This window comes from Ctenopharyngodon idella, chromosome 23 (assembly GCF_019924925.1).
Source record: "Ctenopharyngodon idella isolate HZGC_01 chromosome 23, HZGC01, whole genome shotgun sequence".
NCBI lineage: Eukaryota > Metazoa > Chordata > Actinopteri > Cypriniformes > Xenocyprididae > Ctenopharyngodon > Ctenopharyngodon idella.
In genome coordinates this window covers 18084294-18110017 of record NC_067242.1, presented here as the reverse complement: position 1 = coordinate 18110017, position 25724 = coordinate 18084294, and the positions used below count along the sequence as shown (strand labels likewise).

Genomic DNA, 25724 nt, shown 5'->3' with positions numbered 1-25724 from the left:
TCCTGTCACGATAACCACAATGCCTTACGAATATGTCAAGGACCAATCTTGAATCTTGATTTCATTTTGTAATTCATGTCATAACATTCTACACTCTAAAAATGCTACTGTCTAATTAAAAGAAAAAAAAAAAAGCTTTACGCGTAAACAACTGAACAGCAATTTGATTTAAATATGAATAAAAAATCGGATTAAATTCACATGAGATGAAGACACCAATCAGATCAATCTTCTAGAATAAGTTGTTTTATTCTACATGAAGTGGGTCACTAACTATTATTATGATACTCACCCAGATGTTGCCATCTTGATGGTATGGTTTCCAGTTTCTGCCTGTGTCACTGTAGAGCAGCCGGTAGCGTGTTGTCCAATCAGAGCTGCTATATCGACCCTGCGTGGCGATGGCTGTGACCTGTTTTCTACTCCCTAGGTCGACCTGCAGCCACTGGTAATGATCACTGTCCAGCGGAGACCAGCCCCCTGCACCTAGAGAAAGTGTACAATACTCAGCATCTTGTTGTATTGATCTAAAATCTTTGTGGTTGTGTCACACAGGGGATTGAGGAAAACAAAACAGGAACAAATGTTATGTATGCTCTTTTAAAAGTTTTCTTAAGGGTACAAATTGAATGGCTCATACTCTACAGGATAATCTACAAGAGCTTTGTAATTTAACAAAGATAATGTGTTATGGTGTTGGGTCTACTGATCTAACTGGATATACAGAGGAGCATCTGTATTCTGTTCTCACTTCTCTTGGAAGTCTTAAGAACAGATTGCCTTACAGATGTTTTATCTGTGTGCTTTTAGCTGGAGGCTTTTGGACATTTGTTAAAGGGATATTTAAAGGATCATTAAATAGCGTAAATCTTACCATTAATATTAACAAAACAACCCCTTTTCAAGCCCCTCCCTTCCAACCACATGCCTCCATTCTGATACGTAATGCCCACTTCTTACAATCCAATTCAATGCACACATTTTTCTCTTTGAATATCCTGTCGCCAGGCCCGCATTAAGAACACATAGGGCCCTGGGTCTGTAGCAAACCCAAGAGCCCCCTACATAGTAGCCTATCTTGGTGCCACAACTTTTTCTACCGCAAGAATAATAAGTATTTAAAAAAAAACATATCTTTAACACACAGAGATACAATGTATTGTGTCTCTACATAAATTAAATATATTCCAGGATACAACACATTAAAATCAGAAATGCATTAGCATGAGATATGAGGTCAGAGCAAACTGGTCTACAGAAACAGCAACAACTTTTGCGCATATGACTGCCTTAAGTACAGTAGTTTACTTTAGTTTTATCATTAGAGGGTCTTTTTTTCTGTCCCTAGAAGAGAAGAATCACCAGGGCTGGACTGGGGTCAAAAAGCGTTAACTTCCGCAGAAGTTAGCGCTTTTTCGTCGTACGTCGAATGCGTACGGCTGTCGCGCCGTAAGCTTGTTATTTTATTTTATAAAGTTTTAAATAAGGATATTTGTCATACACCAAGTGCATCGATTCGCTTCAGAAGGCCTTTATTAACCCGGAGTCGTATGGATTAATTTTTTTTATTTTTTTATGGATGGGTGTATTTCTTTTTTTATCTCAAAATTTGGGCAGCCATTCACAACCATTATAAACCTTGGAGGACTAAGTATATTTTTAAATATATTTCCGATTGTGTTTGTCTGAAAGAAGATACACATAGGATGGAGTAATATACACCTAGGATGTCTTGAGGGTGAGTAAATCATGGAATAATTTTCATTTTTGGGTGAACTGTCCCTTTTAAGCACATCATTTGAGATATGGTGGAATATGGTAGGAATTTTCATGACTTTCATAAATAAATAAATAAATAAACTAGTGATTCTACAGGAGCAAAAGTGCCCATAAAGAAACATCCAAATATGAATACTATATTGTGTATCTGTATTGATATGACAAACATGAACTGGACATCATTTAAACTGAGAGTGCCTAAATGCAAAGCTGATATTTAGAAGTAGGGATGTCCCGATCAAGTTTTTTTTTTTTTTGTGCCCCCCGTCCGATCCGAGTCATTGAATATTGAGTATCTGCCTATAACGAGTCCCAATCCGATACTTGTATTTTTATAGTGCTCGATGCACACTTCAAGTTCATAAAAATCCATCCAATGTACACAGGGATGTGCAGAGTTTCTCTGGGGTAGGGGTTTAAATGTAAAAAAGGGGGCATCTATCTATCACTACAGAGTAATTCTAATATACTACAGAAGCTATATAGCATGCATGCAAGTCTGTCAATCAAGTCTGAAGCAAGACAGCATCGCGTTACGGCAGTGATGTCTCAGACAGTCTGACGGCAGATAAAAAAAAGAGTAAACAAATGACTTTCGAGTGATTTGTTACAAAAGTGTGCATCAAATATGCTAAACACAGAAGATTGAACGTGTGACAGGCAAGAACGGACCTCATTGGCTCTCTCACGTCACGTCATTTGAGCTTCTTTTTCTTTTAATGGCAGTTGGCAAACCCACTTGAAGGTGCAAACCACCACCAACTGTGCAATATCTGCATGACAGCTGATGTAAAATAAACGATCAGGCTTAGAATAGCAGATACTGATCAGTTAAAAAAATGCTTAATAGGCCCCGGTACGGATCCTTGAGATTGGCTCGGGACTTCCCTATTTAGAAGTAAATCCACTCCATTAAGTTCTTAACTATCTTCATAGTAAACATAAGGCAGGATGGCACTGCAGCCAACCAAAGGGAGAGTCAGAGTGAGGACATGAAGTGAGGGTCAGCATATTAGGGTGTCCTGGGATCAGTACAAGACAGAAGCTTAAGAGAGTGTAAAGGAGCCAGGGGACATCTACTCCAACGCCACCTGCAACCTGCCACCAAGGCAGATGTTCTGAGGAGATAAAAAGAGCAGAAGAAGGGCACTGGAAGGACACCAGCAGCTGAGAAAGAGAGGAATAAAACAGGTAGCAGAAGACAACATGGCTCCTGGAATTGTTACGCTAGGTCCAGATAAAAGAAAACAAAAATACTGTATTCAATGAATCTGATAAAACAAGAGAGGACAGAACTAAAAAGATGAAAAATAAATTGCATTATGTTGGTCTAAACCCTGCCTGATGGGATATCTGTGTAGCCTTATAGATGTGGCATGTAAGACTTTGTGATGATAATGCACCTAGGCGATGATAAATCATACAGCATAATTTTTGAATAGTTTACCATCTGCTAACATGCTGACACTAAAAGAAAGAGACTCGCAACCTATGTGATTTGCTGTGCCCATTTTAGTGATTTGTTTTTGCATTGTGTTCTTATGACTTCATTGACTTGACAAAATTAACCTATTTGATCACTTCTCGATTCAAATATGTTCATATACAGACATTACATTAGCAGTATTGGTTTCTTATTTCCAATCTTTTTTAATGGCATTTTGTCAGGACAACATAAATTATATATACAACGAAATGATCAGCAAACAACAATATGCACTTACAGTATTGGTTTCTTATACAAGATGGAGGAGAGACAGACAAAGTAGGCTGTAGGCAAAATGACGCCACAGGCAGAACAGCATCAATGGGAGTATGGTGCACATTAATCACAGAATGATCTGTCTGAACTCATAATTAAAATGCTGTCATTACTGTTTCATCATTTTCATGCTTGAAATTTTGCCTCAGTTTTATTTTAAGTCAGGGAAAAGCATAAACTATCAAACATCATCCACTATTTGAATGAAAGAAATAGTTACTCTAATATATATATATTAAACAGTATGTACATAATGTATATAAAATAGACAGAAAAAGATTTAATTCACCCAGGAAACTAATTTCAACTTTGTCAGAATGCAGGAGAAAGAAAGAGAAAGGGAAATAAAGGACATGGATCACTGCTCACATTCCTTATATTAGTCCCTCAATCTCATGCACGGACACATTGGTATTCAGCTGAGCTTGGGGTACATGACTGAATGCTGGGGGACTGAACCTTCCTACCCCTCTGTCATTCACCTCAGTTTTCCCACCTCTCCCTCTCATTAGTTTCCAACAGGCTATTTTGTTTCCCACATACAGCCGTCTGTCCCTTCCCATCTCCAGCTGTGAGGGCCAAACAGGTTTCTGATGAAGCGAGATTTGACCTTTCCCTCTGATTCATCTCACAGATGAACTGCTGCTAAATAGATGCCCTTCCTGTCGAATGAGAGCAGAGGACGCCTAAGCAAGTCTCAAATCTGATGTCTGGATTTGAGAGGATGCCGAGGGTGGACCGCGAAATGGCTGTGTGCATCTCACACACCAGAGCGCCGTGATTACAGCTGACCTTCAACAGGCCATTTGCTGATGTAAATCCATATGAAAAATGTGAAGTGATGGATGTGTTTCATATAGTGTCAAGGTCTTTAGGAGTGAAAGATGCGTGAGCTGTGTCATAAATGCATGTTAAACCACTATGCTTCTAAAAAGATCTAATGAACAGCATGGAAACATAGCCATAGGTTAACTTTTGTTCTCGAGGAATGTGGTTATATAGGCCTATTTCTATACTTTATAATACACAAAGGCAGCATATACAGACTATACAAAGCGATGGAAACAATGCAATGGAAGAAAATCTACTAAACTAGAACAACCCCATTTCTATTGATTAAACAGGTCCAATCCGGCTTTATCATCCTACTTAGGTGCGTCATCCGTGTATAATTATTACTTATATTGATTTATTGTTATTATATTTTGCGGTGTTGGGCTTCTACATATAGGCCCTGTTTGAATTATTTAATCTTCTAAGTTTTGTAGTTTTTGTAGCAAATAGTAGGGGTGCAACGTCAGATTACTCACCGTTCGGTTTGTATCACGGTTTTAGGCTCATGGTTTTGGTACGGTTCAGTATGTGCTATGTTCAGGTAAAAAATGACTACTGTCAAATAAAAATAAAGAAAATAAGAACAAATAATCAAATGGCACAAATGTTCTCCCTCGTTAGAAATCGCGTTCCGGGGGGGAGAAATGGGAACGCAAAGGGCACTTTCACGATCAAAGGGGCAGGGGCTCAAGCCCCCCTGCCCCCCAATGAGTGATTTCCTTGTCTTTTCTTGTTTGATTAACATTAAAAACATTCACACAGCAGGAATGCAAGGGCTGCTGTCTCTTTAAGACATAATACACAGATCAGTACACAGTACACTGAGTGCACAAATCTTCTCACAGCGCGTGCATAAGTTCTCTTTCGCGACTTGCACTCGAATGTTTAAATTGGCAAGGCTTAAATGAGTTTAGTTTAAACGCAGATAGCAACGTGTGCTGTTCACGTCTCACCTGCGCTCGTGCGCTATCAACACCTGGGTGATGATGGCGTATATGATTGGTCATATAGAGCATACGGCACTCGCGTTGAACAAAGTTTAGGGGACGCCAAAATGCGTATCTATCGACAGAAACATACATTAGCCTAACTCTGTCTGTCTGTTTTATTTATTTTCTGCAAACCATATTATAGATGCGTATATTCATATCATATCGTATGATATGAACCACGGTGCAAGAGTGTGCAGAACGGTACGGTTCGATTTTTTTACAGAGAACCGTTTCACCTCTAGCAAATAGTCAATCTTATATTCAGTTTTTATAATTCTGTCTCACATTTTGACTTTATTATAAATTGTGAAATGTTTTATTTGTGCTTTAAATAATTCATTAACCACACCTCAAATCTATTGGATATCTATATGATATGATTTCCTATCTTCCCGATGGATGGATGGATGGATGGATGGAATGATATAGATAGATAGATGGATTGATTGATTGATTGGTTGGTTGGTTGGTTGGTTGGTTGGTTGGTTGATTGATTGATTGATTGATTGGACAAGATTTTAAAAAATGTACAAAGATTGTTCATAACATTTCAAAACTGTCAAGGACAATATACACAAAAAAGCCAAAGGCTTATTTCCATTGTGGTCCTATATGTTTACAAAATGGAAGAACAGATGATATATGGAGAGAAATCACCATCAAGTTATTCCCCCTTGTGGGATGACTATGTACATTTCTCAAAAATACATAATACTCTGTCAGTGTCACGAATATGGCTCCTTCGGCCCTTCCTCCGGACCACCGGAGGGAGCCATCACCGGAATACTGATCAGTTCTCATTCGGACTACGTTTCCCATGGGCCCTCACTCCTGGGACTGATTGCACACACACCTGCACCGCATCACACTCACACTATATAAGACACACTCACACACACACACATCGCGAAGTCTTGATTTGCCGAGGTGATCATTTCTGAGCGTTTTTCTGTGGACTGTTTATCTGTTACCGATTGGACTGTTTATTCCCTGCGACCCTTTGCTGCCTACCCTGATCTTTGCCTGTTTCCTGGACTGTGATTGTTTGCTGCCTGCCCTGATCCTTGCCTGTACCCTGACTCTGTTTGTCTGCCGCCTGCCCCGACCATTGCCTGTTACTGTTTATGCCTCTGCCTTTGCCCTGTCTACTCTGTAAGTACTTTTAATAAACTAGCTGCAAATGGATCCACATTCTGTCGACCCATCATTACAGAAGACTTCGCCAATCAGCGATCCAGCAGCCCTCATGCAGATTTCGTCAGAACTAACTGCCCAGGCCAACCAGCTAGCGGTGCATCAACATCAGCTTAACCGCTTAACTTCTCTTACCGAAGAACTGGTGAAAACGCTCCAAGGCCTCCGATTTAGCCCTGCTGAAATCGCCACACCGCCGCCCGTTGTTCCCGCCAATCCAGGCTTCGCGGCCTCCCCTGCGGTCAACCCTCGCCTAGCGCTCCCAGAAAAGTTTGACGGCAGTCCCGCCAGATGTAAGGGGTTCCTTCTCCAATGCTCCCTGTTCATCAACCAACAACCGTCTCTGTATCCCACCGAATCCAGTCGGATATCGTTTGTGTGTTCCCTGCTCACTGGCAAAGCACTGGATTGGGCCACCGCGGTGTGGAGAGATGACAGTCCTGCGTTCCCCACCTTCCAGGACTTCTTGCGAAGCTTTAAAGAGGTCTTCGAACATCCCGAAGGAGGCAGGAGCGTCGGCGATCAGCTATTGTCTCTCAGCCAAGGTAAACAAACAGCAGCTGAGTACGCGCTCAACTTTCGCACTCTCGCCGCTCAGACGAACTGGGTTGAGGACACATTAAAACTGCTTTTCCGAAGGGGTCTATCACTGGAATTACAAGCCGAACTCGCGTGCCGGGATGAGGGAAGCTCGCTCAACGCTTTCATCGAACTGGCCATTCACATTGACAATCTGCTACGCACCCGACGACCCGTTCGGCTATCCGCCTCAGCCGGACCCGCTTTGGAACCCATGCAACTCGGCTACACTCCGCTACTTCCCGAAGAGAGAGAAAGGAGACGACAACTACATCTGTGTCTCTACTGCGGCCAGGCCGGCCATATCAAGATTAACTGCCCCGTACGACCTCAGTCTTCCAATCCCAAAGCGGTGAGTTCTGCACCACACTCCAACTGCTTTAAAATTCCCATTCAGATTACCGTAAATGGCCAACGTCTATCCACTCACGCCTTGCTGGATTCTGGAGCCGCCGGGAACTTCATGTCTGATGCTTTCATCAAAAATCATAACATCTCACTAACAGACTGTAATTCCCTGTTGACAGTGGAGGCGCTAGATGGGAAGCCCATCGGCGGAGGCAAAGTGATCCATATCACAGACGAACTCGCTTTACAAGTAGGGGCCCTTCACCATGAGCTCATTCGCTTCTACGTTATCCACTCACCCAACAACCCCGTGATCCTTGGTCTGCCGTGGCTCAGAACCCATAACCCACACATTTCCTGGAAGGAGGGCCAGATTGTACAATGGGACGCTAACTGCCATGCAAACTGCTTGAAACAAATCACTCCCCTGCCAGTTCAAGCCGCTGCACTCCACGATTCTGACACCGAGAAATTAAACATACCCGAAGAATACTCCGATCTGGCTGTGGCCTTCAGTAAGAACAAGTCCACCGAACTTCCTCCTCATCGCTCCGGGGACTGTGCCATCGACCTGTTGCCTGGAACCACACCTCCCAAGGGCAGGATCTTTCCCCTGTCACAACCCGAGTCAGCAGCCATGAAAGCCTACATCGAGGAGGAACTAGCCAAAGGATTTATCCGCCCGTCCACATCACCGGCAGCCTCAGGATTCTTCTTCGTCAAGAAAAAGGACGGCGGATTAAGACCTTGTATCGACTACCGTGGACTCAATGACATCACCATCAAGTTCCGGTACCCCTTACCTCTAGTTCCTCCAGCCCTCGAACAACTCAGGCAGGCCACATACTTTACCAAGTTGGATCTTCGCTGTGCGTACAACCTGATTCGCATCCGAGAAGGGGACGAATGGAAGACCGCTTTTTCCACCACCACTGGTCACTACGAGACCCTCGTCATGCCGTTCGGGCTAGCCAACAGTCCCTCTGTCTTCCAGTCCTTTATTAACGACGTCTTCCGTGACATGCTTAATCGCTGGGTCATAGTCTACATAGATGACATCCTCATCTACTCCAACTCTCTCAAGGAACATGTTCAGCACGTACGGGCGGTACTCCAAAGACTGATACAACACAAACTTTATGCAAAAGCAGAGAAATGCGAATTTCACCAAACCTCCACAACCTTTCTGGGTTACATTATCAGCCGTGAGGGCGTGGCCATGGATGACAGTAAGGTGAGGGCGGTACAGGACTGGCCACAACCTCGCACACTGAAGGAGTTACAACGGTTCCTGGGGTTTGCCAACTTCTACAGGCGATTCATACGGAACTTCAGCGGCGTTGCAGCCCCGTTAACGTCCATGACCAAGCGGCAGTCCTCACGTCTCATCTGGTCCTCTGAGGCAATACAGGCTTTCCAAGAGCTAAAGGAGCGTTTCACGTCAGCACCCATTCTCCGTCACCCAGACCCTGAACTTCCCTTCATTGTAGAAGTGGACGCCTCCAGCACGGGCATAGGGGCCGTCCTTTCTCAGCGCCAAGGTAACCCAGAGAAGATGTACCCGTGTGCTTTTTATTCCAGGAAAATGTCGGCGGCTGAACGTAATTACGATGTGGGCAATCGGGAATTACTGGCTATGAAGGCAGCACTGGAGGAGTGGCGTCACTGGCTGGAGGGAGCAAAACATCCGTTCACCATTCTCACAGACCATAAAAACCTGGAATACCTGCGTTCCGCCAAGCGTCTAAATCCACGGCAAGCTAGGTGGGCCTTGTTCTTCACGCGCTTCCAGTTCTCTGTAACTTATAGACCAGGCTCTAAGAACACCAAGGCAGACGCGCTGTCACGGCAGCATGAGGAGGTGGAACGGACAGAAATCGCAGAGAACATAATCCCTGACACCTTACTGCTGGCTCCAGTTCAATGGGACATTATCACAGAGATCACACATGCCAACGAACAGACCACTCCTCCTCCAACATGCCCGCCGGACCGCACCTACGTCCCAGCACAGCTTCGGGACAGACTACTTCATCACGTGCACGACTTCCCAAGCTCTGGTCATCCGGGTGTTACAGCCACTCTCCATCTGCTACAAAATCAGTTCTGGTGGGACTCCATGTTATCCGACACTACCCGCTTCATCACTAACTGTACACCCTGTCAAACCACCAAGGCTTCACACCAAGCGCCAGCTGGACTGTTACAACCATTACCCATTCCTCAACGTCCCTGGTCTCACATAGCCATTGATTTTGTCACGGATCTCCCCGAATCCCAGGGCCACACCACCATACTCACAGTCATCGACCGTTTCTCAAAAGCATGCAGACTCATACCACTGGCCAAGCTACCCACAGCATTCGAAACAGCTGAGCTTCTATGCAATTATGTGTTCCGTTTCTATGGACTACCTGAGGACATTGTATCAGACAGGGGCCCACAGTTTACATCTCGAGTCTGGTCATCCTTCTTCAAGAGTCTCAATATCAACGTCAGCCTCACTTCAGGGTACCATCCAGAATCCAATGGCCAAACAGAGCGCATGAACCAAGAATTAACACGATTCTTACGCACCTACTGCCAGCGCAACCAGACTGACTGGAGCCGTTATCTGCTCTGGGCGGAGTACGCCCAAAACTCCCTACAGAAACCTGCCACTGGTGTCACGCCCTTTCAGTGCATCTTGGGCTTCCAACCTCCATTATTTCCTTGGTCTGGTGAACCATCCAATCTACCGTCTGTGACTGAATGGATGCAAAGAAGCGAAGAAACCTGGGACCAAGCTCACCATCACCTACAACGCGCCGTAAGAAGGCAGGAGATGCAGGCCAATCGTCACCGACGTCCCAATCCCCAGTACGCCGTGGGACAATGGGTTTGGCTGTCCACCAGAGACCTCCGGCTAAGACTTCCATGCAGAAAACTCAGTCCCAGGTTTGTAGGGCCCTTTCAAATTATCAAACAAATCACCCCAGTATCATTTCGTTTAGACTTGCCTGCTAATTACCGTGTCTCTCCCACTTTTCATGTTTCGCTGCTGAAACCCTCCGGGGGTCCGAGAGGGGAGCCAGAGGGAGCCGAGGTCCGCTCCCCCCCACCCTTGATGATTGAAGGCGAGGAAGCCTATCAAGTACGAGAGCTGCTCGACTCCAGGCGCCGGGGTAGGAGACTACAATACTTAGCCGACTGGGAGGGGTACGGCCCGGAGGAGCGATCCTGGGTCAATGCGGATGATATCCTGGACCCCTCACTCACAGAGGAATTTCATCGGACGCACCCGGAGAGACCGGCCCCTCGACCACGTGGTAGACCCCGGCGTCCGCTTCCTCGCGTCTGGAGCCGCTCACAGGGGGGGGGGCTCTGTCACGAATATGGCTCCTTCGGCCCTTCCTCCGGACCACCGGAGGGAGCCATCACCGGAATACTGATCAGTTCTCATTCGGACTACGTTTCCCATGGGCCCTCACTCCTGGGACTGATTGCACACACACCTGCACCGCATCACACTCACACTATATAAGACACACTCACACACACACACATCGCGAAGTCTTGATTTGCTGAGGTGATCATTTCTGAGCGTTTTTCTGTGGACTGTTTATCTGTTACCGATTGGACTGTTTATTCCCTGCGACCCTTTGCTGCCTACCCTGATCTTTGCCTGTTTCCTGGACTGTGATTGTTTGCTGCCTGCCCTGATCCTTGCCTGTACCCTGACTCTGTTTGTCTGCCGCCTGCCCCGACCATTGCCTGTTACTGTTTATGCCTCTGCCTTTGCCCTGTCTACTCTGTAAGTACTTTTAATAAACTAGCTGCAAATGGATCCACATTCTGTCGACCCATCATTACAGTCAGGTACCTTGAAACACTTTTCTTTACTATTTTAAATGCCAACATTAAGAAAAGTTACCCGTTTTTCAACTTTTAAAAAACCAAGTTCATAAAATGTTTATAATTTGCATGGATGGATGATTGGATGGATGGATGGATGGATGGAACGATAGAGATAAATGGACGAATGGATGGATGGAAGATGGACGGAATGATATAGATAGAGGGATTGATTGGTTGGTTGGTTGGTTGGTTGGTTGGTTAGTTGATTGATTGATTGATTGATTGATTGATTGATTGATTGATTGGACAAGATTTAAAAAAAAATGTACAAAGATTGTTCATAATATTTCAAAACTGTCGAGGATAATATACACAAAAAAGCCAAAGGCTTATTTCCATTGTGGTCCTCTATGTTTACAAAATGGAAGAACAGATGATATATGGAGAGAAATCACCATCAAGTTCAGCATCTCACAATACATCACCTTCAAATTAATAGTAAAAAAGTCATTTTTTAATTTCCTTTCTAAAACACTTTTAAATTTTATCTGCTTTGTACAACAAGGTAAATCATTCCAGGCTATAGAAATAGTATATAAAAAAAGAATTCATCCCAATTAAACTTAAATCTACAAGGATAAATATCAGTGCTATTCCCCCTTGTGGGATGTCTATGTACATTTCTCAAAAATACATTATACTCTGTCAGGTACCTTGAAACACTTTTCTTTACTATTTTAAATGCCAACATTAAGAAAAGTTACCCGTTTTTCAACTTTTAAAAAACCAAGTTCATAAAATGTTCATAATTTGGATGGATGGATGGATGATTGGATGGATGGATGGATGGATGGATGGATGGACGGATGGAACGATAGAGATAAATGGACGAATGGATGGATGGAAGATGGACGGACGGATAGTTGGAACGACATAGACGGACGATTGGATGAATGGATGGATGGCTCATGGATAGATAGATTCATGCATTAAGATTACAGCAGGATATCACTACCAACTGTCACCCATCAAAGTAGATAAATACCAATTCTGCTTTCTATTGATTTTGTGCTCTCTTTAAAATACATTAGGTAGGCTTAATAATGCATCACTGGTGGAGACAGAATGTTGGATGCTGATATATGGGCATTACCTACAACAGTCGGTCATGATGCTGCTCACCTAACTATAACTAATCAGCCTTCCTCTGTGGCATCCTCTGGTCCCGCAGCAACCTGCACTCTGGTACGACTGGGCACTTCTGATGCTGTCAAAACGATCTTTTCTTGGCCCTCCAGTTCAGTGACATTGGAAATGGTCACAGTCATTGTCCTAAAGCTAATTATATTTTAAAAACTCAATTCAGTGGAACATGTGCTGTATGGATGTGGATTTCATTAGAGAGTCCCTAGTGTCATTGCTATTCATGATATTGAGTAAAAAAGAAAAATTCTCAGTGTGTTATATATAAAAATGTCATACTCCATCGACAGGGTGAGGTCCAGACATCATCCTATTATTCACAGTCTTAATGACTAAATAACTTTGTGCAAGATCGATGACAACTGCATATCTGCATGAGAATTCTGGGCAAAAATGACACAACTGACAGGAATAACCTCTTTTCAACTCTGATAAGGCGTCATTAACATGCAATATGGCCTATGACTTTCATACAGCAATAAGAATCCAATTTCTGATGATACTGGGGGGGGGGAAATGACATATATCACCTAGATTTCCAATAAAAAATCAACTCAAATCTGAGTGTTTCTTCAAACATTACTCACTTAGGTGTCTCTAAAGTACACTGGGGTTTATAAGGAAGAACCACCATTGAGCACAAAGCTGTCATGTCATTGATATGAAGCCTCATGTGTGCAGACTGGCAGGTTGGAGAACATGTTTACTGGACACCACTGTGCGGCTTCAGAGTGACTGGGAACCCTGTGTCGCTATGGTGACTGCTGATGGAGGCAGTGCCAGAGGGCATATCCCATTGCTTATTCTCACAAACCCCACCGGCCTTCAGTGAGAAAGGTGGATGAATTGAAATGCCGGCTTTACATACACCTGGAAGCTGCTGTTAACACATTCACCTGCCAATCTTGTGTGCCTTTATGCTGAACATTTAAGTCCATCACTGAAGTCAATCTGGTTATATTACAAAAAACCAAGCAAACAACAACTATGTAGTGGTTAAACATACCATCCTCCTAAATGCGTTGTATGCAGAGGAGGTATTAAAGGAATAGTTCACCCAATAATAACAATTCTATCATCATTTATTCACCCTCACATCCTCACAAACCTGATTTCATTTCTTTTGTGGAACACAAAAGGAGATGCTTTGAGGAGTGTGTGGGACATTTTCTATGCAATATGAATTCTATGGCTAATAACGCTAAATGGAGGATATTAAAATTGTATAATATTGAATTCAAATAAAATGAAACAATTGAATGAAATGAAAAAAATTACATTTAATATTTTTTTTAACTTCAAAATCAAGTTGAAACTGTAAGTGAATCACAATGTTATAATGTGCAGTATGAAACATTAATATAAATTTTAATTAATGTGTTTTTTAAACATGAATGATGCCAAAGATCATCTAAAATAAAAATCGCAAGCAACAATCTAATATTATTCAGTTCTATTTTAGTATTATTTATATACTATTATAGTTAATATTTTCAATTAGATTTTATGTTAATTGTGATATGTGCTCTTGTCATTTTTTTTTTTTTTTCCATTTAGCTTTAATTTATTATATTTCAGTTTTAGAAATTTTAGAACTTCAACTAAAACTTGTTTATTTCAGTTAGTTGCAAAGGCAACATTTTTATTTTTTTTATTTATTTTTTTTTTATCAAAGACTTTAAATAGTTTTTGTTAACAATAAATTACTGATATCATCTAACTCTAATTAATAATAATAATATTAATAAAACATCTCTAAAATCATCCGATGGTCAAAATATTAGTAGTAATATATTATGTATCCCTACATAAAATAATGATAAAAGTTGTTTTCACAGAATAATGACTCGACCCAAGCTATGACAGAATGTTCATTTTTCTGTGAACTATTCATTTGAAGTAAACTGTCAAATATGTATCCGCAAGTTTCCTATGCCCCATGAGGCCTTGCGTCAAAAGTGGGAGTGTCTTCCGGTTTGAAGTAAACAAGCGGGACGTGACACTCATTCATGTGAAAGTCAATCAAGATTTAGCGATCTACAGTAAACTTGCGAACGTTTGGCCTTTACTTAAAGACTTAAGATTCCAACATCAATATTTGAACAATGTTTTACAATACAAAATGATACAATAACAGTAATTTATTAATTTGTGTCAGGAGTGCACATCAATCATGCTGAATCTAACTGATATTTATATTCACATAAAAAGAGAAGAAAACAGGAGTTATGAGTTATACGAGTTAAAGGGTTAGTTCACCCAAAAATGAAAATTCTGTCATTAATTACTCACCCTCATGTCATTCCACACCCGTAAGACCTTTGATCATCTTCGGAACACAAATTAAGATATTTTTGATAAAAATCCAACGGCTCAGTGAGGCCTCCATTGACAGCAAGATAATTAACACTTTCAGATGCCCAGAAAGCTACTAAAAAAATATTTAAAACAGTTCATGTGACTACAGTTGTTCAACCTTAATGTTATGAAGCGACGAGAATACTTTTTGTGCACCAAAAAAAACTAAATAACGACCTTATTCAACATTATCTAGTGATGGGTGATTTCAAAACACTACTTCATGAAGCTTTGAAGCTTTACGAATATTTTGTTTTGAATCAGTGGTTCGGAGCGCATATCAAACTGCCAAAGTCTTGTCCCCCAGTGGTGAACCATTGAAATTTCGAAACACTTATGACGTAACGAAGCCTCGTTTACTGAAATCACGTGACTTTGGTAGTTTGATACATGCTCCGAACCACTGATTTGAAACAAAAGACATTTCTCATAAAGTAGCGCCCACCCCACCCCAGAAACAGGTGGATACTCTGCTTGCCAGAATAAACAACAAAAAATGAATTAATACAGACATTCAAAGGACACCCATTATTCATACATAGGCAGTACCATGTTTACAGAGACATAGTCTCCTCGAGAAAGAAAGATTTATATGCAGCGTACACTGTGCCTTAGGCTTTTGTAATACAAGGCAGTTACAGTAGCAATTAATACTACAGTATTTTGTGTACATAATACAGCCCAGTGATTCAGTGAGCTTGGAAAAACATGCAATTTAAATCCTTTAAAATCAGTCCACAACCTCCACAGACTCCCACAGAGAGGCTCATATAATAAAACATCCATTTGGATCCGAATTTGCTCTCCCCTGAGAGCCTATCAATGTAAAAAAAAAAAAAAAAAAAACAAGCAAAAATGCTTCTGACGCACAATTAACAGTGGGTTCAATTCTTTCTACATTTGCCCTCATAAAAAAAACTTGATCTTGTTCTGTCACAGATGCCAAACTAAACTTCAGAGACGTCCTACAAGGACACGAGAACTTCCATTTTAATTAAACAACATTTTTAATGAGCGACGAGGAACAAAATGAAAATAATAAAAATGTGAATTGTGCACATATCGCCAAGATATATCACGGCGTTGTCACATCTGTTGTAGATTTTCGCTCAATTAGTCCTAAGCACATAGTGTTTTCCGAAAGCACAGTTTGGCATAATGGGATGAGCCATTGCAATCCAGTAATTCACGCCTGGAGTTATTGAAGTAATGACTCTGCGGTGCCATATAGTGCATGAATGTTTATTGAAATGACACAAAACTATATCAAGTCTGAGCACCTGTGAAATTGAAGTGTGTAATATATTGCTGTCATAAAACAACAACTCAAGAGTGTTTATTGAGGTATTGTGTTGAGAGGGGAAAAAAAGGGTCTGTTCATTCTACAATTCACATTGGTGGGCGTGAATATGTGTATGAGCAAGTATTATGAAATGCTTTACAGTACCTCCTCTTTTGTTTAGCTTGGCGTATCCAGGTGCATAGCCACTGGTGAACACTGAGGAGCTGGTGAAGGCATTATGGGGGAGTGGTGTGACCAGAGCTTCATCACATTTTTCTGTAGAAGAAAAAGAGAAAGAAACATTACAATCACATGAAATAACACAACATAAAGCAGTGAAGCAGCACTTCAATTTCAAATCTATTAGTAAAAGCACTCTTGCCACAAGATGCAGGAAGAAATGAGAGATGCCAATGTTTACTGAGCTGAGATGCACATCATGGCAGACCTTTTCTGACTGCAGGCTCTATTAACACTAGCATATTAAAGAGTCAAAGCATTTGGAGGATGGAGGCTTTGCTCCTGCTGCTTATTACTCAGGTCTGAGGGCTTCACGGTTACAAGGCTAAAATGCCAAGACAATCTTTTCCAGTAGATATGAAGAAAATGAACACTGAGCTGATTTTAGTCATCATGTTCAAGAACACTCAAGATATGTGGTGTGATGTGTTGTAAAAACGTTAATTATTAAGTGACGATCGGTTTATCAATTGTTGAGCAGTTTCAGCAGAATCAGCTGAATATGTTCAGTAATACATACAATAAGTAGTGGGCAATGTGTGCAATACACCCTCAAATTATAAAAGTGTAGCAGGATTGGCATATTCAACAGCATGTCTCTATAAAAAATAATAATGCTCGCTGCAAACACTGTGATGGGGTGTTAAAGGTAAATGGCAACAAGCCCAGTGTAGCAATGTGTTATTATTCGACTTAAAATCAAAAGACAAAAGTGATGTTTTGTTTGTTTAAAAGCTGAGATTTATGCTTCACAAAATTGACATGGATAAAGGATTATCCGCAATTTTCAAACTTTCTTATACACAAAATATTAACTGTAAATTCATACTACACCTAACCTTATTAAATACACTAAGCATATTTTTATGTAGCAATACATTTTATATAAATTAAAATTTTATATAATATATTGTTATATGCTTTATTACATAATATAAATTTATATACACTATATTGCCAAACGTTTTGGGACGCCTGCCTTTACGTGCACATGAACCTTAATGACATCCCATTCTTAATCCGTAGGGTTTAATATGGAGTTGGCCCACCCTTTGCAGCTATAACAGCTTCAACTTTTCTGGGAAGGCTTTACACAAGGTTTAGGAGTGTGTTTATGGGAATTTGTGACCATTCTTCTAGAAGCGCATTTGTGAGGTCAGGCACTGATGTTGGATGAGAAGGCCTGGCTCACAGTCTCCGCTCTAATTCATCCCAAACGTGTTCTATCGGGTTGAGGTCAGGACTCCGTGCAGGCCAGTCAAGTTCCTCCACACCAAACTCGCTCACCCATGTCTTTATGGACCTTGCTTTGTGCACTGGTGCGCAGTCATGTTGGAACAGGAAGGGGCCATCCCCAAACTGTTCCCACAAAGTTGGGAGCTTGAAATTGTCCAAAATGTCTTGGTATGCTGAAGCATTAAGAGTTCCTTTCACTGGAACTAAGGGGCCAAGCCCAACCCCTGAAAAACAACCCCACACCATAATACCCCCTCCACCAAACTTTACACTTGGCACAATGCAGTCAGGCAAGTACTATTCTTCTTGCAACTGCCAAACCCAGACTCATCCATGGGATTGACAGACAGAGAGGCGTGATTCATCACTCCAGAGAACACGTCTCCACTGCTCTAGAGTCCAGTGATGGCGTGCTTTACACCACTGCATCCGACGCTTTGCATTGCACTTGGTGATGTAAGGCTTGGATGCAGCTGCTCGGCCATTGAAACCCATTCCATGAAGCTCTCTACACATTGTTCTTGAGCTAATCTGAAGGCCACACAAACTTTGGAGGTCTGTAGCTATTGACTCTGCAGAAAGTTGGCGACATCTACGCACTGTGTGCCTCAGCATGCGCTGACCCCGCTCTGTGATTTTACGTGGCCTACCACTTTGTGGCTCAGTTGCTGTTGTTCCTAATTGCTTCCACTTTATTATGATACCACTAACAGTTGACTGTGGAATATTTAGTAGTGAGGAAATTTCACGAATGGACTTATTGCACAGGTGGCAACCTATCACGGTACCACGCTTGAATTCACTGAGCTCCTGAGAGTGACCCATTCTTTCACAAATGTCTGTAGAAGTAGTCTGCATGCCTAGGTGCTTGATTTTATACAGCTGTGGCCATGGAAGTGATTGGAACACCTGAATTCAATGATTTGAAGGGGTGTCCCAATACTTTTGGCAATATAGTGTATATAACATTTTATATTATGTATATCATAATATTTTTTATAAAATGTATCTAATACATATAATAAATATTTGTTATACAGTATATTAAATCAAATGTTCATTATTTTATTGTAAATTTAATAGGAAAACAAAATACCAGTACTTATATTTCTTTCACTCTACTTCGATTTCTTTCAAATGACTTCACGTTATCTTTCTTCTTATTCTTTCTTTCTTTTTTTAAATTTAATTAAACTGGCATTTAATTAAATTGGCAATAAAAATAGGTTATATGAATATGGTATTATTTGGAATCTTCAATCGATTAATCAATCAATCATTAATTTTTATAACAATCAACCATGAAAATAAAAAAGTTGGAAAAAAAAAAAAGTTGAAAATAAAACAAATATTATTGGAGTACATTTTACAAGAAAATAGTCTTTTTTTTACTTCAAAATTTCACATTTAATTCAATGTGTTATTTGCCAAATGTACTAGCAATTTGAGTGAAATTTGTTTCTAGACTATTGTTTTTTCAGTGTACACTTCTGTTCACACTGACATCTTGTAGCATAAAAGTGACTGAAAACTCATAATGAGGCAAAGAGCGACAGTCCAGATGTGACAAGATATAACAATTCAAGAAGTACAGCAAGTTTCAAAATGTTTACTAAAACAGATTTCATGCTGTTGTCCTTTTTTTTTTTTTTTTTTTTTTTTTTTTTTTTTTCATACAACTGAACACAACAGTGTATGCCAAACTGGACAAATATCCAAATGACGAATGGCAAGGAACGATATGGCATATGCAAAGACAGCTTCCAGACACAAACTGTCCCAGAAGAGCCAGCAGAAATGACTGATAGTGGCAGTTTGGTGTATTCAATATGAAAACACATCCCCAATATTTGCTTTCAGCCATTCACTCAATCAGAAACCCTGGACGGAGGGAGGACTTGTTCATATGTGAGAAGGGTAGAGACATCTGACATCTGATTCTAATGAGTATCTGCCATGTTCAAACAATATTTAGTTTGTCTCCAAATCCCAAGTCAAATCAGTCTTTTGACCAGGAGTATCAAACAGTAACGCATTCACAGATGGCTGTCTAAACCAAGATCTACGTCTTTTATAACTCTTGTTCTCACCAGACAATCCCTATTACTCAGAGGACACACGAAAATAGTACACTCTGTCATTTGTGCCTTCTCAACCTGTTGGTGGATACAAGATGTACCCAATTACAGCTGACATTATAGTGTCAAACCGGCATAATTACTGTCATCTGCATTGCATTATAGTGACAGATGGAAAACAAACAATTAATGATTTAAGAAAATAAAACATTATAGTTTCTCCTGAGAACCCAGTGCTAAAACATGTAGACTTGCTTCAGGGAGTGAAGATGAGCATCCATTCAGCAACGTCAACTGAGTTTAAGGCATGAAATGTTGTTATAAACTATGTTATCACGACCATAAATGTTCTAATTATACACCTGTAATGGAGGCTGGCAAGTGGTCGTGTGAGTAAACATCACTCCCCTGGTCTTAAGAGGTGCACTAGCGACTGATGCTAGAGGATGCAGTCTTTAGCCTCCTTATTAGTGTGCCTACCTCCCATGCCAGAGACCCGGGTTCGAGGCCCACACAGAGGGACGAATAGGACCTGAGGGGTTACATTGGTGCCGTGACCCGGATGGGAGTGAGGTTTAGGGGGGGTTGAGTGTAACGAAGGACACCTAGTAAGAGCTGTGCAGGTAAAATCTTACTCCCCTTGCCTCAAGAGGCACACTAGCAACTGATGCTAGAGGCTGCAGTCTTTAGCCTCCTTATTAGTTTGCCTACATCCCACAGCGGAGACTCTGGTTCGAGGCCTACAGACTGGGACAAGTAGGACCTGAGGGGTTACATTGGTGCCGTGACCCGGTTGGGAGTGAGGTTTGGGGGGGTGAGTGTAACAGAGGACAGCTAGTAAGAGCTGTGCAGGTAAAATCTTACTCCCCTTGCCTCAAGAGGCGCACTAGCAACTGATGCTAGAGGGTGCTGTCTTTAGTCTCCTTATTAGTGTGCCTACCTCCCACACCAGAGACCCTGGTTCGAGGCCCACACAGACCGGGGCAAATAGGACCTGAGCAGTTACATTGGTGCTGTGACCTGGATGGGAATGAGGTTTAGGGGATGAGTGTAACGGAGGACAGCTAGTCAGAGCTGTGCAGGTAAAATCTCACTCCCCTAGCCTTAAGAGGCGCACTAGCAACTGACACTAGAGGCTGAAGTCTTTAGTCTCCTTATTAGTGTGCCTACCTCCCACGCCGGAAACCCGGGTTCGAGGCCCACACAGTGTGGGGCGAATAGGAACTGAGGGGGTATATCGGTGCCCTTACCCGGATGGGAGTGAGGTTTAGGGGGGGTTGAGTGTAACGAAGGACACCTAGTAAGAGCTGTGCAGGTAAAATCTTACTCCCCTTGCCTCAAGAGGCACACTAGCAACTGACGCTAGAGGCTGCAATCTTTAGCCTCCTTATTAGTTTGCCTACATCCCACACCGGAGACTCGGATTAGAGGCCCACAGACCGGGGCAAATAGGACCTGAGGGGTTACATTGGTGCCATGACCCGGTTGGGAGTGAGGTTTGGGGGGGTGAGTGTAACAGAGGACAGCTAGTAAGAGCTGTGCAGGTAAAATCTTACTCCCCTTGCCTCAAGAGGTGAACTAGCAACTGACGTTAGAGGCTGCTGTCTTTAGTCTCCTTATTAGTGTGCCTACCTCCCACACCGGAGACCCAGGTTCAAGGCCCACACAGAATAGACCTGAGCGGTTACATTGGTGCCGTGACCCGGATGGGAGTGAGGTTTAGGGGGGTGAGTGTAACGGAGGACAGCTAGTAAGAGCTGTGCAGGTAAAAATCTCACTCCCCTAGCCTCAAGAGGTGCACTAGCAACTGATGCTAGAGGCCCACACAGAGTGGGACGAGTAGGACTTGAGAGGTTACACACCATTCAAAAGTATGGGGTCGGTGAGTTTTTAAATCTTGCTAGATAAAAACAATTTCTTGAAAAATATTCATACTGACGCCAAACTTTTGAATGGTAGTGCACATCCTGAAGACTCAAATAAGCCTATGATATATTATACTAAAGATCTATGGTTGTTTACTCTAAATACAGTTCACCAAGAGAAAGGTAAAGAGAAGTTAGAAAAGAAAAGAGTGCAAGAGATGCTGCTTTGTGGTAAAAGATCTTGGCTGGTAACCAAAAGGTTGTAGGTTCAGAACCCTGCCAAGAGCCATCATCACTCCGTCCTTGAGCAAAGCTATTAACCTCAGGACTCAAGAGAGATTGACCCGGTAATAAATGTACTGGATATTTGGATAAAAGTGTCAGCTAAAATGTGGGCAAAGCAAACCAGAGGTATGCCAAAGAAGAAAGATCTGGCCTATACTAGCTAATAACAGTTTAAAATTAATGGATTATGCCTTTAATTTACTGAAAGTGAAAAATCAAAGAATGACTCACTGGTGTGTCATTATAGTTGCACTTTCAGGGTAAATCATTGTGGAATAAACCAAAGAACTAAAGATTTTCCAAAGCTATTTCGATCATTTATGAGTATGCCTTCATGACTGTCCCTATCTATTAGTTGCCAAGCTTCACTGCTGTCACAGCACTATAATTCTCTTTGTAGAAGCTTATACTAGAAATTTATGAGGCATTATTAGTTTTGAAGCTTTGATGGTCATAATTTTTGCACGGAAAGCACAAAGGACTGTTTAACTTGTGATCACCACAAAGGAGCACCCAGAATCTGCTCAGACGAAAGGAAAACAGGTTCTGACTCTCAGCGGTAAATCTGGGCAGCTGAAACAGCAGAAATCAGATGGATCGTATATCAGGATCGTGGCAAAGACACATTACTGAGAGACCTGCAAATCGTTGTTCAATCCTAAAACAAATTTCACTGTATTCCAAAGAGGAAGACGAAAGAGAAGCATGTCACAAAATAGATTTACTTGTCAATGTGACATTTTCCTCTGCACAAATGTCTCTGCCCTAAGCAAATAGCACAACTGTCTCAGACGATCACTGGCAGAATGACCAAAATCGTATGATACATAATCTAGCATTCATTCACAGTATGTCAGCTAATTTTTCAAACCGAACAAAGAGAAACTACTACATTTTTATGATGCATTTATGTCTGTACTATGCTAATTATCCATATTATAGCATATTGAGTGTTTATGATATGCTATTTTCCCTATCCATTGTTCTTTATCCATACATACTGTACTTTCTGAACAGACTTTCTGTGGGAAACACTGCTGGTTGTTATTGGCGGGTTATGAGTCTGATTCACCTTGCCCGAGGAAGGAACATCACTTTAATAGCCAGCATGGTCATTATCTCATGATTCTTTCATTCACAGAGCTCTTCCGTCCTGCCAAGACTGCCTTTTCCCCCAAAGCATTTAAAGCCTGTTTTATGCAAAATTAGTTTTCTCACAGTATGTGTGCCACGATAACAGTGAAAGGCACCTGTGCAATGTTTTTGTGATTAGATTAAATCCAGAAAATTCTATAATATACAGGGGATCTTTATGCATCTCCCTAATCAATTTACTATAGCTGAAAAGATTTAATATTCTACATAAACATCTAAACATCTAAAGAAATGTTCCTGAACATATGTGACCTGTGCTGGCAAAATGAGTCAGAATGCACACAGGCTAATAACGAGCTACAGGCAAAACAAGTCAAAAATGTAAATTTTGGTTGAATTTGATCCAAATGTTTCAAATAGCAATAAAACATCTAAAAGTATCTTTATTTGTATGTTTTCTGAGAGGAGTACCTTTCCTTTGTCCATGAAAAATGCCATTTTTTTTCTGTTCACGTCACTGCTCGCGCTTCCCCTCAGCAACTTCCTCATTGGTCCAAGTTTGGTATTGTTTTAAAGCGCAGCATTTGTCAATATTCATAACAAATTTTTGATGGCATGAGTCTGAACCAATGAAATGTGAGTTTCAAACTCATGCTGATGTAAACAAATCGATCTTACTCGCGCTGACTGACAGATCCGAGGCGTGCGCACAAAGACGCCTCAGCGCACAATCCCAATATACACATATAAACAGAATTACAGTACTTAAAAATATTTAAAAAAAAGTTGAATGTATATATTATCCTATAGATATTTGGTTTTGATGAGGTGTGTGCCAAATTAGGTGTTTTTAACAGGGATTTTCAGGTATTGTTGCTAGGTGATTTTGTTTTGGAACCTTCAGAAAACTTTAACTCGATTTTTCTCAAAACTGACTTTGCTGACTTTATCAACTTCAAACAGGTGTAGCTCAGTCATTTGTTCTCTGATTCCAGCAAATCATACATCATCATTTTGAAGTTTTTTAACAGAGATTGTGATAATAATAACTCATTTTTGAAAATTTGCTCATTGCAACCTTTGCCAGCATGGGTCACATATTTTGTTGATCCTGGAACAACATTCTGTCTGAAAATTTTGTCCTAACCCTATCCCTACCCCTAAACCTAATCCTAGCCATAACTTAGCCCTAAATTCAGAGGGAAATAATAGGTGAATAACACTGATGTAGAAGCACCTAACCCTAGTTGTAAACCTAAACTTGACATAAACTGTAAACTTGTCCGTCAAATCTGATTGGTTGATTGGAATGTTGTTCCAGGATAAACATAGACGTTGATCCAGGAACATGTAGTACTTGGTGAAATCACATTCACCATGGAGACACATTTTAAAAATAAAAATATAATTTTTATTATATTTTAAAATGTAATTCATTCCTGTGATGGTATATATACACTTCCATATACATATGCAAGGATGCAAATCATTTAGATTTAGCAGAAAATTAGATTATTTAAATTAGACTGATGTTAGCTGCAGGCCAGGCTGGGCCGCTCTATGGGGAGAACATGCCAGAAGCTTCTTGCCAAATAATTCAAATGTACTTTTTATCTTTTAATGTCTCTCGAGGTGTGTGAACTCTTGCAGTGCTTTGACTCAGTATCTGTGCTCCAGGTGTTCTGCACTGTGATGTTCTTCAGTTGTTTCCTTTTTTGTCAGGGGCAATGAATATTCGGAGAAATCCCACAAAACAAGCATGGGGAAGTTACACTGCTGTAGCCATTCACTAAGTTTCAGTACCTGTACATATACATATATATGTTTACAATTGCATTAAAAACTTACTTCGATGTTCAGTTCAATCGCCATTGTGTATCTGCATCTATGTATACAGTATCGTATCTGTTCACTGCAGTATGAAGACAAACAATCAAAGATGAAAAATTGATGTCTCCAGGACTGTTAGACAGATTCAATACCAGCAGCACAAAGAATAATCACATTGCAAAGAAAAAAAAAAAAAAAAATTGGCAACAGAAAATCTAAACAGACATAACTGCACCTCCTTTGTCTTCTATCTTAATGTGCACCTGTGCTTGATGATCACATCTTGTCCCGCTGGCTACTAGCTGTCAGCTGGGTGTTTCCTGCGAGCTGAAGGGGGCATTTTAATCATAGTCAGGTCTCGACTGACTGCTCTGCTCAGGTAAAACTGAGTGATCAGCCTCTATGCAAGATCAAATTCTGTTTTTTCCCCGTTCAATTCAGTGAGCATCTGACAACTCTGATTTGCCACAGCCCTGAGGTACATTTGATCGTGTGTGTGTGCGAGTTGGCAGTATCTCAGGTGAAGATGATGGATACACTCTTACAGAGGATTAAAAGCATTTTGAAAAATATCGTTGTCAAGGTAAGTCACACGGTGCGGTAGAATCAGCTTAATGAGAATAATTACAACAATTTTATCTATAAGTAACGGCACCTTTTTAGTTCAACAATAGATTATCATCTTATCGCTTCATAATTCATATCACTCCAATAATGGAAAGTTACATTCCACTCTTGAGGATTTATAACAAAGAAATATGATAATATGAAAAGAAAGTGATTATATGAAAAGTGAGTAACTTCCTAAACCTGATTACAGGAGATTCATAGACATTTCGGAATATACATCTAATTTAGCATTCAAAATGTAATCTAAAACTGAAAGAAGAAAAAAAGAAAGATGATGCAAAAGGATGTAAAAGGAAT

The 25724-nt window shown here is 41.1% G+C and overlaps 1 protein-coding gene across 1 annotated transcript in view; it reads right to left on the bottom strand.

The window, feature by feature from the left end:
- Positions 1-25724, bottom strand: part of cntnap2a (contactin associated protein 2a) — a 394941-nt gene that overhangs the window by 228357 nt on the left and 140860 nt on the right. The window contains exons 2-3 of the mRNA XM_051882071.1: positions 16334-16444; positions 293-486 (exon numbers count right to left, since the gene is read on the bottom strand). Of these exons, the coding sequence (XP_051738031.1) occupies positions 293-486; positions 16334-16444 (305 nt within the window). The remainder of the gene's footprint in view (positions 1-292; positions 487-16333; positions 16445-25724) is intronic.